General features: G+C 45.0%; 1 protein-coding gene across 1 annotated transcript in view; it reads right to left on the reverse strand.

Annotated features, from left to right (window-relative positions):
• Nucleotides 1–1983: 1983 nt before the first annotated feature.
• Nucleotides 1984–14567, reverse strand: part of nfkb1 (nuclear factor of kappa light polypeptide gene enhancer in B-cells 1) — a 22646-nt gene continuing 10062 nt past the window's right edge. Inside the window, exons 6-24 of the mRNA XM_069669624.1 lie at nt 11148–11299; nt 10887–11050; nt 10192–10350; nt 8198–8302; nt 6902–6993; nt 6674–6812; nt 5958–6122; nt 5731–5844; nt 4905–5066; nt 4675–4798; nt 4430–4544; nt 3743–3944; nt 3484–3653; nt 3244–3346; nt 3027–3163; nt 2725–2794; nt 2464–2627; nt 2238–2370; nt 1984–2159 (exon numbers count right to left, since the gene is read on the reverse strand). Coding sequence (XP_069525725.1) covers nt 2065–2159; nt 2238–2370; nt 2464–2627; nt 2725–2794; nt 3027–3163; nt 3244–3346; nt 3484–3653; nt 3743–3944; nt 4430–4544; nt 4675–4798; nt 4905–5066; nt 5731–5844; nt 5958–6122; nt 6674–6812; nt 6902–6993; nt 8198–8302; nt 10192–10350; nt 10887–11050; nt 11148–11299 — 2565 coding nt within the window. The 3' untranslated portion in view covers nt 1984–2064. The remainder of the gene's footprint in view (nt 2160–2237; nt 2371–2463; nt 2628–2724; nt 2795–3026; nt 3164–3243; nt 3347–3483; nt 3654–3742; nt 3945–4429; nt 4545–4674; nt 4799–4904; nt 5067–5730; nt 5845–5957; nt 6123–6673; nt 6813–6901; nt 6994–8197; nt 8303–10191; nt 10351–10886; nt 11051–11147; nt 11300–14567) is intronic.

Raw genomic sequence — 14567 nt, forward strand, 5'->3', positions numbered from 1 at the left:
ATTTTTGGTGTAAAATCTAATTTTATCTCAAACATTTTTCTAGGAAATGAAACTATTAATTAAAAAACGCCTTTTTCTTTGCTATCCTGTCATGTAAGTCATAATTTCAAAAGAAAGGGATAAACATTTATGTGAATAAAGTTCTTTTATATGAAGTTGTGATATTTAAATATAAAGTCAGAATGTTTTGAGAAAATGTTGAACAAGATTAAAATGTCTGAACAAGGTATTGCCTGAATTTGGATTACAGTATTAAAAAATCAATTGTAACAGAATATGGAAAACACATGAGTAAATATAAAAAACACTTTATTTAAAAAATAACAATTGAACCAAAGAAAAGCTGGTGATGAACTGTACAGTGCAGGGCAAAGATATAAATATCATCCGCTGGAGACACACAGAAGCTTTGGTTTCACACTGGACTTCGTTTCCCACAATGCTTCACATACGTTTTCTTTTTCTTTTGGGCTAACAGTCGATCATGTTATCTGACAAAGGGGAAGACAGAACAGCTTAAAAACAAGTTCATGAAGATGATGTCACTGTCGCAGAGAGTTAGAGAGGAGACAGAAAATAAATGCCTTTAAAATTAAAAAACACTAAACAGATTAAAAAATAATCTTTAAACATGCACACGTAAAAAGGACAGTTTCACATTCTCTCGAGTCTGAATACAATAATCACACGTCTATATGATGTTTACATGTGAGTGTTGCATTCAGACAGATCTGAAACAATCCTGAGGACGCATCAGCCTCTTTACAATCATTCAGTATTATTAGCACCTTTCCCCCTGCAGACGCCAGACGTCTGCTTCAGAAACAACATTCAACTCTCAATTTATCTTTTCATTCAGCAGCCGACACAACGTGAATCTGATCAGGGTTAAACTGATCAACGAATTACAAACCCAAATTTATTATTTTTTCAACCTTGTGATATTATAAGTGTCTGCTGAGGAGGTGCTGCAGTGTGAGGCTGTACGTTCGAGTGGTTTATTACTTTAAAGCAACATTATGTCAGAACTGGGATGTTTACGATTTGGCTCACTCTCTCACCAACAAGTCAAACTCAGTCAGAGGTTTACTCCTGCCCGGAGACTTACCCTGTCGACTTTTTGCTCTCCGTCTCTGCCATGATGTCATCACTAAGGACACCAAGCTAAGACCGGCGTAAAGCGTCACACACTTGCAGGGAGGTTCTTACTTGCACAAACCAAGTTACAAAGCTCCAGAACAGTCTTTAGTTCCATTTCAGTCCAATGTACCAGGAACTACTTTTCAAGGAAGTAAAAACCCAACAAGATAAATTAGTCCGAAGACGTATGGAAAAGGAGCAGCTAGACAACATTTTGCACACGACTATACAACAGCGATGTCATCTTTTTATGCAAAACCTCATCAATGCGGGTCGCTGTTTGCTTTCTCGTTGGATTTTCTTCTCAGCATAAAAGCTCAAAAGTTCCTAGAATTTATCGGTCTGTCTACTGCATGCTCCGTTGTTTGGCAGGAGCAAAACAAACCAAACTCTTTTGTGGCTGCAGGTTCTTAAACATGTACTAAAGGACTGTCCCCATGCAGGGAAGATTTGGGGATGTAAAATAATGTTCCAGCTTCCTGTGTTGGAAATGCAGTTATAGATACATAATGATGCTTCAAAATAATTCTGTCTTGAGCAAGGGATAAAAAACAGATGTACATTCTTTGGTGGAGCTGTTGGAGTGTAGTGTGGCCTGAAAAACATCAAACCAAATATTTAGTTTTTCTTTCTATGAAACAAAAATCGACCTTTTAGCTCCTCAGAGAAACTGCTTGTGAAACTTTGTTTAGTTTAAACACAAAAAAAACATGTTTTCTGTAACATCAGGGTTAAAAAATGAACACATCCGACATATTTCATTAAAAACAGGTACAAATCTTTGTGAGGGGCAACTTTGCGCCCTGAAATCCGACATGAAGAGGGGGCGTGTCCCTCGGCTCAGCCCGGAGACATCGATGGGTGGATGATGGATGGACTAAAGATGAATTCATGAATTGTTCTGGAGACGAACGAAGGAGACATCTATGCCGTGGAGAGCTCCACCCCGCTGTCACACACCCCGCTGTCGATCCCAACGTCCACCTTCAGGTCCCGAACCTGAGCGCTCAGAGGCTCACCTGTGGACAGACACCACGGCTCAGTGACTCTTTGTCTTATTGTCATGTGACCAGGCTGTAATCATCACGTCTGCTCACCTCTCATCTCGTTGGTCGTCTGCTTCTCCTGGTCATCATGGTGACCCAGCGCCTCCTCCAGGACGCTCAGTGCTCTCCTGTCTCCAACTGACCTCAGACCAGCCAGCAGGTCTCTGACCGTCCCGCCTGAAACCTGCAGGACAAAAACACCACGAGGAATGTCCTCTAACTACAGCCAGGGGTCAGAGTTCATAACAAATGTGTGTGTTTGTGCGTGTGTGTGAACCTCGTAGCTGTCCAGCAGTGTTTTGGCGGGGGAGGGGCTCAGTCTGAAGGCCGTGTTGAGGATCCCGAGACCCAGACTGTGAGCTAGATTCTCCCAGCATCCTTCACTCTCCAGGGAGCGACACACTTCCTGTTTCACCTCCACGTCCAGGCTCGACAGGTCGCCTGCAAACACACACACATAAAGACAGAGTTCATAGAGACTGTTAGTTTGTGTTGTTGTGTGATTTGACAGTTAAAATATCATTTGGAATAAACTCACCTTGGGGAGGGTTGAAGCGTCTCTGTGGAGATTTTGGTTCGTACTCTTTACCGTTCAGAAGCTCCAACACCTGCAGACACGCACATTCATATATATGCAGCATGTTTCAGTGGAGTGAGGCTGTAAAATAAGTCCTTCCGTCCATTGGTGGGAAACAGAAAGTTAAAGCTGAAAGCGACTCGAGTTTTTCTTTAGTTTGGCTCAGACTCTTATTTTGAAAGACATCAGGAGAGAATTACTTTCATAAAGAAGCAGAAGTAAAGTCTGAACTCTGCAGCTTCAGCCCGTGTTTGCTGCTGTACCTGAATGTTGGCGGCCATGTTGAATGGAGTGGTTCCTGGGATGTAGCCTTCATCTTCCTCCTCCTCCCTCTCCTCTTCACAGCACTCCTCCTCCCTGAAGAACAGCGGCTCAAAGTTCTCCCTGTGAGGGTCTGCACCTGTAAACACAAATATGAACTCAGTCTGAAAGGTGTCAAACAGTGTGTACTGTGAGAGAAGCGGAGGATCGTCTTCTTACCTGCAGCCATCAGGAGAGCGGTTAGCTTGATGCAGCTCCGCCCTGCAGCGATGTGAAGGGGGGTGGAGCCATTAAAGGTACAGCAGTCCACCGTGGCATTTCCCTAAGACAGAAAACACACCATGAGATCTTAGTGGTACAACCTGAACCTGACCAGTGCAAACACACAAACACAGTAAAGCTAAAGGTTGCCATCCCCTGCTCTGATTGGTCCCAGTGTTCCCAGTGTCCCGTGTGTACCTCCAGCAGCAGGCAGCCAGCCAGAGACACGTTCTCGGCCTCGGTGGCAAGGTGCAGGGCGGTCCGTCCACAGCTGCGCTCCTGAGCCTCCACATTAGCCCCGCCCCCCAGCAGCTCCCTGAGAGAAGACAGCTGATTGGACAGAACGGCCAGGTGTATCGCACACAGACCTGAAACCAGACAGACAGAGGATTATCAGACAGGTTAAACATTGACTAAACCTGTGTGTGTGTGTGTGTGTGTGTGTGTGTGTGTCTACCTGCTGTGTTGGTGTGGTCCAGCAGTCCTCTCAGCTCTCTGTGGTGGAGTAAGAACTGGACCATCCCTCCTCCCTCCAGCTGGGACGCCAGGTGGAGAACTGTGTTGCCGTAACGATCTGTCAGAGTTGGGTCGGCGCCGGCCAATAGCAGCGCTTCCACCGCCTCCCTCTGCTGCGTGATCACAGCCAGGTGCAAAGGAGTCTGGGATACACAGAGGCAGAGGTTAGAGTCTTCTGTTTCCTTTTTTCCTCCTTGCATCCTGAAGAGGAAGCTTCCTTGCTCCCTGCTACAGAACGTTCCTTGCACCTTGATTCCTAGCTGGTAATGCTCCTGGATCTCTGCCCCTGCTCTCATCAAAACCACCAGAATAAATAAGTACTTTACACCTGCAGAAAACAAGAGGTCCTGGTCCACTGCTGCCTCAGTCTGTCAGGTCGTTTGTCTTGCTGTGTGACTTCGGTGTTTTAAATCGTCACTTCAGTATTTGAGTAAACCAAAATAACATAAAAACTAACAGGGCGACACAGCAGTAGACCAGCAGCTCCTCTGTGCTATCAGGTAAAATCACTGTTTTTGTCAATGAGGCTGGTGTCTTCTTAACCAGCGACACACTGGTACCTGGAACATTTGGATCTGCTGTTCAGAGATGCCAGAGAACAGACAGCAGAGTTTCAGTAGTTCAGTACCTGGTAGAGGTGGTTCCTCATGTTGAGCATCTCCTCACCGGGCAGAGCAGAGACGACCTGAGTCAGACTCTTCAGCGCCTCCTGCTGGCTGTGGAGAACTGCCAAATGGAGCCCGCTGAAAAGAGAAGTAACAGAAAGACTTTATGCACTGCTAAACAGATCTACAAATCTCTTTATAAAACTCCTTATGCTCATTAAAGCTTTTATGTTTAATTGTGTATTTTGTGTTTAAAAAATACACTGACGTGTCTCCATCATCGTCCTGCGCGTCCATCAGGGGGCGCTGTGGAGCCAGCAGGTACGCTGAATCTCCTGTGACTGAGTACTGAAAGAGAGCCTCCAACTGTCTGCTGATAACCAGCCGCTCGTCTGCAGCACAAACAGAACATCATTTTAACAGAGAGGATAAAGCTCAGTGAGACTGTGTTGTTTCAACATAACATCCGTATGAGTTCATTTTTTATCTACTGTGTACCTCTGTCTGCTTCTGGTTCCACACTGACCCCTCCCTCCTCAGTGCTCTCCCCCACCTCCAGGCCTTCAGGCTGGGCTGCAAGTCTCCTTGCAGCCCCTGAACCCGAGTCGTCATCTGGATCTCCGTCGTCGCTGCTGTCGTCTGCGACTTCACCCTGAGAGGCTTTAACACAAAGTTCATGTAATGTTAACAAAAAATAAGTTATGTCACTAAAATTCCGTTTTAAGCCTGGGGCCTATTTTTTCATATTAATGGCTCTAAACGACTCACAGGTACATAAAGTGTTTAAATGTCTCCAGTAGACGTGTTCATCCTGCAGCAGTGAAACAGGCTGTAATGGCTGCAACATAATCCTTGATGGGTCAAAGGTCATCCACTAAAAGTTCTTGTTGTTTCCACTGACAGGCTCAGATTGTTATTCTAAGTGTGTGACAACATGACAGAAAGGATCCCTACAGAGATAGACCTTTTTGTTACAGAGGAAGATGATTGTTTTAACCACACACAGACGTTACGTCGCTCCTGGTTTACTGCTGCCTCGATCAGTCAGTCAGTTTGTGTTGTTGTGCTGTGTTGTGATCCTAGCTCACCTTTTATCACCTTAGTCAAAAACCAAACAAACAAACTAATCAGCCGAGAGAGCAGAATACCAGCAACTCTAGAGTCCTGTAAGGTAAATGACTGTTATTGTCAATGGAGTCTGGAAACAAGCACGATTACAGGACGGTACTTTTAACGTTCCTGTGAGTCAGTGAGATCCCAAAATGTGAAGAAAACAGGGCCCAGGTTTTAGGCTTTGATGTGAGCATTGTTGGTTATTTCTCACCGTTTTTGATGCCTCCTCCTCCCAGACCCGCTGAGTAACCTGTGGAGAAACCACCACCACCTCCTCCTCCGCCTCCGGCACCATAGTTGTAGGTGGTAAAGCCTTGAAAGTAACCTGGGGGACGAATCGAGCACACATCAGCTGACACAGACTTCTCTGTAATAAGTTTAAATTCATCAAGTTTTCATTTTCAGATTTTCTTCAACAGCGTCCCCAGTTGATTTTACCTCCTCCTCCACCTGCAGAACCGGGTCCTCCTCCTGCAGCAGGACCTCCTCCTCCTCTGTACAGACCTCCTCCTCCTCCTCCTCCTCCTCCTCCTCCTCCATGACCACTGAAGTCATGGAAGTTTGGTAACGTCTTCTGTCTCTTCCTCTGCACCTCCTCCTTGTCTGGACACAGTAGAAAATGTGTGAGCAGTTGCACAGATAAGTATCATGGTCTGGGGACGGAGCTAACTGACTCACCTATGATCTGGGGGCGGAGCTACCTGACTGACCTGTGATCTGGGGGCGGAACCACCTGACTCACCTGTGATCTGGGGGCGGAGCTTCCTGACTGACCTGTGATCTGGGGGCGGAGCTACCTGACTGACCTATGATCTGGGGCGGAGCTACCTGACTGACCTATGATCTGGGGCGGAGCTACCTGACTCACCTATGATCTGGGGGCAGAGCTACCTGACTGACCTGTGATCTGGGGGCGGAGCTACCTGACTGACCTGTGATCTGGGGGCGGAGCTACCTGACTGACCTGTGATCTGGGGCGGAGCTACCTGACTCACCTATGATCTGGGGCGGAGCTACCTGACTCACCTATGATCTGGGGGCAGAGCTACCTGACTGACCTGTGATCTGGGGGCGGAGCTACCTGGCTCACCTATGATCTGGGGGCGGAGCTACCTGACTCACCTATGATCTGGGGGCGGAGCTACCTGACTCACCTATGATCTGGGGGTGGTAGGTGAAGGGTTTGGGCTCGCTGGTCTCGTTGTCAGACTTCCTCTTGAGCTGGACGAACACGGGCGTCGGCTTCTGGAGGTTCTGGTCTCGATACTTTGGAGTCTTGAACACGATGGCGAACTGACGACCGAGGACAGAATAAGTAACTGTAACTAGTATTACTCGTGTAACTAGTTTAAACAGTGGTACTGTTATCTCCCCTGACTGACCTGTCTGTGAACATCTGTGGGGGAGAAATCTCCCAGCGCCTCCCAGGTCACCCCCGAGTCGTCCTCTTCAAAGAACCGAACCATGATGTCATCTGGAAACACACGATCAATATACATGATGAACAATCAGTATAAGGAGTGTAACATCAGACCAGAGGGGCGCATGTCCCCGTTTGCTGCTCTCAGTAATGTTTGTTGTGTGTTTTGTCGGGGAGCTGTGACCCTCTGAGCCGCTGCTGTTAGTGTTTGTTGTTCATTTGACCTGTAAGCAGCTGAGTCCAGATCAGCTGCTGGTTCTCTCCCAACACGACAAACAGGCCAAACAAAGACGAAGAAGTCGACAGAAGCAGGACCTAAAATAATCACCGCAGCCTGAATCGGGCTCTTACTCCTCGGGGATTTACATATCGGAGGGGATTTCCCTGAAGCTGGACTTCCTCCAGACGAACAAAGAACAGAACTACTCCCACCAGGGAAACAGACCTCACTGCATTCAAATAAAGTTCAGAGGTCTGATAATCAGATAGATAGTAGATAGTAAGAAGATAATAATTAACATGCATGATGTTTGTATTTGCAGCTGCTAACAACAAGAGAAGAAAGAAAAGGAGCCAAATGCAGTTTTTCAGGTCATGTCCACGATATCATATCTTACAAATTGCTCCTTCCAATAATGACAATTCTGTCACACCAAACTTCTGTTTTGGTCAAAGCTGGGAACCAACTTTTCAGGTTCTAAACCTTTTTACTGTAGGTCAAATGATCCAAAAGGTTCAGAGTTACAACCTGAAAAATCTGCCTGATAAAAGAAACCTGATCAGGGAGCGTTCAGACGATGCATTCAGGAAACAGATTGTTTAAATGATGTTTAAAACTCGCAGCACGTTAAGAGAGGGATGTCTATTCTTCTTCTATTCTTAGTAACTGCTGTAAATAATCTTTTCCCACGGGTATAAAAAGTGTGTAATACTTCACCTCTGTTAAAATGTGTCTGCTCTAAAACTGGCATTGCCGGGTTTTAAAGGGTTAAACAAAAGCAGCTGAGACGAGCATCACTGATAAAATCACTAAATGTTCCTTTAACGTGTGTGACAGGATGTCACAAAGCGTCCAGCAGGTGGGGACATCAGCTGACAGAAACAAACACTCCTGGACCTCACTGACATTTTCATGACATCACTGTGACACTGTGAAAGCCGTTTAGAGGAGAGAGAAGGACTGGAACTCTGCTTCACCTTTCTGGGCAGTTTGGTGTCACACCTGTGTGTCTGTAAAATGACAGAAACAGTGTCTCACCTTTCTGGACTTTGTCACAGAGCAGGTAGACCTCCTCTCCTCCGCTCACACAGCCGGCAGTCCGATCCATCCTCACTATCTTCAGGTTGGAGGCGTTCGGAGCCTCTGAGGGAACAAACAGACACACGGCGGACGGTTTAGAGACCTGCAGGGACAATCCATGCTGCTGTGTGATCCCAGCAGGAACGTTCCCATAACATCGGCAAACATTACCTGCAAGTTCTAATGACGTTTGAAAGAAAACGTTTTAATCGAATGTTCAAAGAGCGTTTTAAGGATGTTTATCATTTCAAATAAAGTTCTGGTAACGTGAAAACTGAAACTAAGACAAATGTTTTAAGTGCGACATGCTGAGGATGTTTTCAGGATGTTATCGAGGCCTGGGACGTCAGAAGGCCTTTTATAAAACATAAACATAAAACAAAGGTCGAACGTGCTCACTGCAACACTCTGAGGATGTTTTCAGGATGTTAGTTCGGCCTGAACTATCAGAGCGTGATTTATAAAACGTTCTTGAAATGTGATTTTAACATTCTCACTGCGACTTTCTGAACGTGTTTTCACAGAACGTTCTGCAAATCTAAAAAGGAACATTCTGGGAACCAAATACAAACCGCTCAGAACATTACCAGAGCATGCACGTAACATTCTCAGAACGTTGTGAGAACAAAACGTTGTTTGGAGCAGAAAAAGACACTTTTCTTTTGTTCTCAGCATCACTGACGGATCGACATGTTGTGTGTCTCACATATAAGACGATCCAGTGCTTACATGTTGACGACTTTTGTCCTATTTTCCCTTCCTTTATATGTTCACTGATCTTCACTGTGCACTGTAAACTTTGTTTCTGCGAACTTCACTCTTGTAAAAAGTTAAAAAGGACAAAAAAGGACTTTCAGCGGACTTTTCTTCCTCTGGATGAAATACTGAAAAAATACTTCCTTTAGCTTGATGGGAAAATGAATCTGAAGCTCCAAACATATCGCCTCCGTGGAGAGGTATGAAAGTCCTGCTAAAGGTGTTTTACGACCGTCAAACCTGACGATTTCACTTCAATTTATATTCATTTTGGCATCAACTGAAGACGTCTTCATTGTCCTCATCTTTAAGGACTTCTGAAACCTTCTTAAGGATGCAAAGAAGTTCCTGAAATTAGCGCTGATCGATCAAACTGTGGCTTTAAAACACTTAAATCTCTGTTTCTGTAGAGTTGAAGAGTTCAGTCTGCTGATCAAATAATGATCCCTAACCTTGTTCCTGCTGTCCAGAGGATGAACCCATGTGATTAAATAGACCCAAAGATCTTTCCTCTAGTTCCACCTTCAGAAGGAACTGACTCCAGGGATACATAAATAATCAGCTGTCTAACTTGGCTGTAATGCTAACGGCAGCCTCTAGGGGCAAACAGAACAGAAACGGTCACTTCTGGAAAAAACTTTTTACAAACGCATTCATAAGAAGTGGAAACGGAAGACTCAGAAAAATGTTGAGTTTGAGTCTGAATCTAAATTGAAAGTGCAAAAAGATCCTGAACTCGGAGCAGGTTTCAGTCCTCTGAGAGGAAGCTGCAGCGTGCGGAAACCAACAAAGCAGGAAGAGGGAAATGAAACCATGCGATCTGACACGACTTCACTGTAATCCTCAGCTCAAGATTTGTTTCAGCTCAGATTGTTATTCTAAGTGTGACAACATGACAGAAAGGATCCCTACAGAGATAGACCTTTGTGTTAATGAGGAGGAGGATTATCTTTAACCACAGACGTTACATCGCTCTCTGCAGACACACCCACGCTTGTAAACTCAAGTCTAACGCTCAGATTTCAATGACACAATCGGTGATGAGATGTAAATACTGCTCATCATCCCGACAATTTGACTTGAACCTGTCTCGTAAATGAGACACCTACAGAACTGGAAAACAAACCGCCCTGTTGGTTAAAGGATACACGGAGGCAGACTAGTGCGTACGATTGTGTCACTGTGTTCAGACTCACTGCTGTCGTAGATCGGTTCGGACACGACCGGCTCGAGTCGTCTGGAGAAACCTCCGTCACTGTCGAGGAGGAAGGCTGTGAACATGAGCCGAACCACGCTGAGGTCCATTTCTTTAGCCTGAAGAGCCGCTGCTGTGCTGATCACAGTGTGCTGGTGATCTGCAGACAAAGGAGAGACACACGTTGATTCCGTGAAACAAGATGACAACAAAAGTCCAAAGAAAACATGAGAACATGAAAATGTTAGTCAGGAAGCTGATGGACATGTAGGTAGTATACAATTTTAATTAAGAGGGGAAATGGTAAGATAAGAGAGGATAATATTCGCTCTCTCCGAGGCACTCTCAGTTTCCAAAACAATGTGCCAACTACAACTACAACTGTCCCCAGTTCCCTCGAGAGTTCGGTGAGTTGTAATTCTTTTTCGCTTTCCACAAATGTCTGTTTGCGTACGTTGTCTTTACTTTTCAGAAACAGTAAGAACTTCCATAAATAACCTCACTTTCAGAAATTGTCTTTACTTTTCTAAAAACGTCCTCACTGTCCAAAACTGTCCCACCTTTCTAGTAATGTCCCTAATTAGTGAATAATGTCCCTTTATTTCCATTATGTCCTCTTACGGTCTGAAACGTCACTCGGTCCTCACAAAGATAGCTGAACAGAAACACACACACACACACACACACAGGACTGACCGCTGAGCTCTCTGGGGACTCGGACCTCCCCCTGCAGGGCGTCGATCTCGGGGTGGATGGAGACTCCACAGTTGTGTCCCATCCTGTAGGCCTCGATCATCCTGTCCTCCAGAGTCTTCGCCACGTTCTTCTTCGTCACATGGAGGATGCCAAGGTTCGGAAAACTGACAAAAAACCCACCTGTGAGTCTCGTATCTGAGCTGTGCTGGTTTCCTGTTTTAAAAAAGGATTCAGTGGGCAGTGTGAGTGTGTCCTGCAGACCTGATGTTGGAGTCTTTTGGTTGGAGGTCGGCGATGCAGATCCCTTTGTCGCACTGTTTTCCCACCAGACTGTGAGCGTGAAGCTGAGCTTGGGTGGTCAGCGCCGTCACCAGCTGGACCACCACCCGGGCCGGACCCTGGTAGTTACTGATCTGAGACACAAAAACATCTAATTTTAGACGACTTTAAAAATCATCTACTCATTTTTTCCTTTCCACAATAACCTTAATGGAATACTTTGTTAAATGTCTCCACACTTTGCTCAACGGTCCTCATGATGCTAAATGTCTCCACGTGACTAAAATGCCAGCTCCCCGTGATGCTTCACGGAGTAATGACACTATTATAACATTTCATAATATACAACATCTGTCTTTTTAGTGACCTCTGTCAGTGTCTTTCCAATCAGCCGACCCTCATAAAGTTGGGGACAGGTATGCAATCTGAGCACAACACACCGACTTTGTCTGAAATCCCACCGCTCAGTCGAACAGGTAAGTGAAGGTGAAACCACAGCCAGGTGTCCGTTACCGGACGTGATTAAACAAGGAGTGCAACATAAACAGATAACTAACAAAGGCACAAAGCTCATTGTGGCTCCTACGATAATTAACAATCTGATTAATGATGAAAACAACAAAGATGAACTCTGCAGACGTCCACTGGAGGGGCGAGAGTTACCTCATACAAAGAGACAGACCAGGATTGAACTACAGTCATGCTCAGGTTTAAAGGGCACATTAAGTGAGAGTGAACTCTGGTGTGGAAAATCTAACTGGCTGAATTATGAGATCCAGTTCTTACTGATGCTCCTCAGATGACTCACACAGGCTGTTGGTTTGAAGCGTTTTTTCTCTGCTGTGGTTCAGAGACACTTTCTCCTCTCTGACACAGATGAGTCACAGCTTCCAAACATCGCAGCGACACCGAACATCACCTCAGAGACCTTCAGAGACCTTCAGAGGACGACTGATCCAAACCAAACTTTAATATTATAGAGGAATCTGAAACATGGCATTAAACTTCCAGTCTTCATTCCTGTGTTTGTCTATCATATTGTCTTTCTTGTTGCTGGTTTAATTTCTTTTACTGTCTCTGAGGAAATCAGATATTGTGTTCCTGCTCCTGCTGTGTGTGTGTGTGTGTGTGTCTGTGTGTGTGTGTGTGTGTGTGCATCATGTCACTGCAGGTATTCGCCTGCACAAACGTTGCAACTGCCACAGTAAATAAAGCCCACTTCCTCTTCCCCGTTCAGCCGGCCAATCGAACGCTCCGGCAGACAAACCCAGTTCCTAGAAACACACCGAGTGTCGTGTTGAATGGTTTCCTGGCTCGAGCATGTTCACTCTAAACACCAGCAGTGTTTCTTCTAGCAGGATGAAACAGTCGGGTAGAGTTTGCAGCAGAGGGTGTTGGTATCTGTTAATCTGATTCTGATGCAGTTAACTCAGGTGTCTGCAGAAACCACCGAGCTGCAGGACAAAGTTCAGAGGCTAAAATCAAGAAACTTTTAGGGTAATTCTGGCATTCTGAAACTAACAGACAAACAAACAGTTTTAAAATTGCTCCAGTTAAATGCTTCAGTCGACAGCCATGAAACAGGCAGTAATGGCTGCAACAGTCCTTGGGAGCAAATGTGCCCGATCAAAGTAAGTCCACAAAAAGTGCCACGATCAAGTTCGTTTGTTTGTGTTACAAAAAATATCTGTTGAATCCCAAATAACCGTTTGAAACTCAAAATCCACACAATAACACAAACAAGCTAACCCATCAAGGCAGCAGCAGAGCAGCAGCTTCTGTCCTGTGAGCTTAAATCCCTGTTTTCTGAATGGAGTCTGGTGTGTGTGCAGAGAGCGATGTAACGTCTGTGTGTGGTTAAAACAATCATCTTCCTCTGTAACAAAAAGGTCTATCTCTGTAGGGATCCTTTCTGTCATGTTGTCACACACTTGATCAGACTGGAAACAGAACATGGATTTGGACGTCCTTATTGACTTTGTGAAATGTATTAAATAACATAACTGAAATGAAAGAGGCTTCAAGTACAAAACTAAAACAAGGAATTGGTCCAGAAACTTGCGGCTCACAGACGGCTAAGATTAGTTCATGCTCACAGCTCTGCAGCAGTCAGCAGTCTGTGTCGTATGAACAGGAAGTAGGCGGTCGCCTGTAGGTCACTTTAAAGCGTTAAACATGTCAGTGTTTGAGGGCCTGAGTGGGCGCTCTGTCAGATATTACACCTCTGGATGTGGAGCTTTCATCTCTGCACTGAAACTCTCCATTCTGTGACGCAACTCTGCTTCCTTGTAATTACATGTGGGTGTCATTGGAGGAAATTCCCAACAGACATGAAACAGCAGAGGTGTGTGTGTGTGTGTGTGTGTGTGTGTGTGTGTGTGTGTGTGTGTGTGTGTGTGTGTGTGTGTGTGTGTGTGTGTGTGTGTGAGACAGTAGAAACCTGGACAGGTCCAGGCCAGCAGGAGAGTCTTCTTGTACAGAAAGCTTCTCTAACCCAAAACACTCGTGTTTCAGAGCTCGTATCTCCGCCAAAGCTGAAGCTGCCTTGTTCCCACATTTGATATCATCCATTGTTATTTATTCTCCACATTTAGTAACATGTGGCCAAATATGTGATGTCATTTATTTAACACTCCATCAGATTAAGGATAGTTTGTGTGTCCGACATGATTGATTAAGCAGATTTAATCTTTCTTCGGGTTCTGCTTGTTGGACAAAACATCCACAGAAGCAGAAACTGTTTCTCTGTGAAAACGTCAAAGATTCATATTTAATAAATCTTTGAACAATATATCGATTCAAACTTACAATTTAAGAATCAAAACTAGAAAGTCTTCAAATGAGGAATTTGCCAACAGCAAAAAGTAGAATCAGAAAGAGAATTAAGTTTAGAGTGAAAGTTTCTGATACCAAATTATTCATGTGTTTATAATGAGCATTTCTCTCTCAGGGAGACACACCTGTACCTTTCCAGGAAACTTTAGGAAATTACAGACACATAAAATATCAGCTTCCAGCTTCTGGAGAACTTCACAGACGACTGAAGCAGAATATGTCTAAATATTTGGATTAACTGGATTTAAAGGATCATTTTCTACGTGAATAATAAAAGTCTGACGTTTCTGAGACCGACTGAAGCTCAGAGTCTTTGTGAGTCAGAACAGTCCTCATCATAACCATAACCATCCTCCTCATCCCACTGCTCCTACCAGAACAACAGGAGGGGCTTTCCCACTCTGCAGCCTCGACATGCATACACACGACAACATGAACACGTCTGTGAGACGCGGCGACGCAGGAGGAACTTCCTGTTCTGATGACATCACTGCACAAAACGTCCATAAAGACTTGAGATACTCCAGAGTGCCCGTCCCTCCTCTCACTCTGCCAGCGCATCATTTC

This window comes from Semicossyphus pulcher, unplaced genomic scaffold (assembly GCF_022749685.1).
Source record: "Semicossyphus pulcher isolate SPU_LCO1_2020_fin unplaced genomic scaffold, fSemPul1.0.p SCAF_2, whole genome shotgun sequence".
Lineage (NCBI taxonomy): Eukaryota > Metazoa > Chordata > Actinopteri > Labriformes > Labridae > Semicossyphus > Semicossyphus pulcher.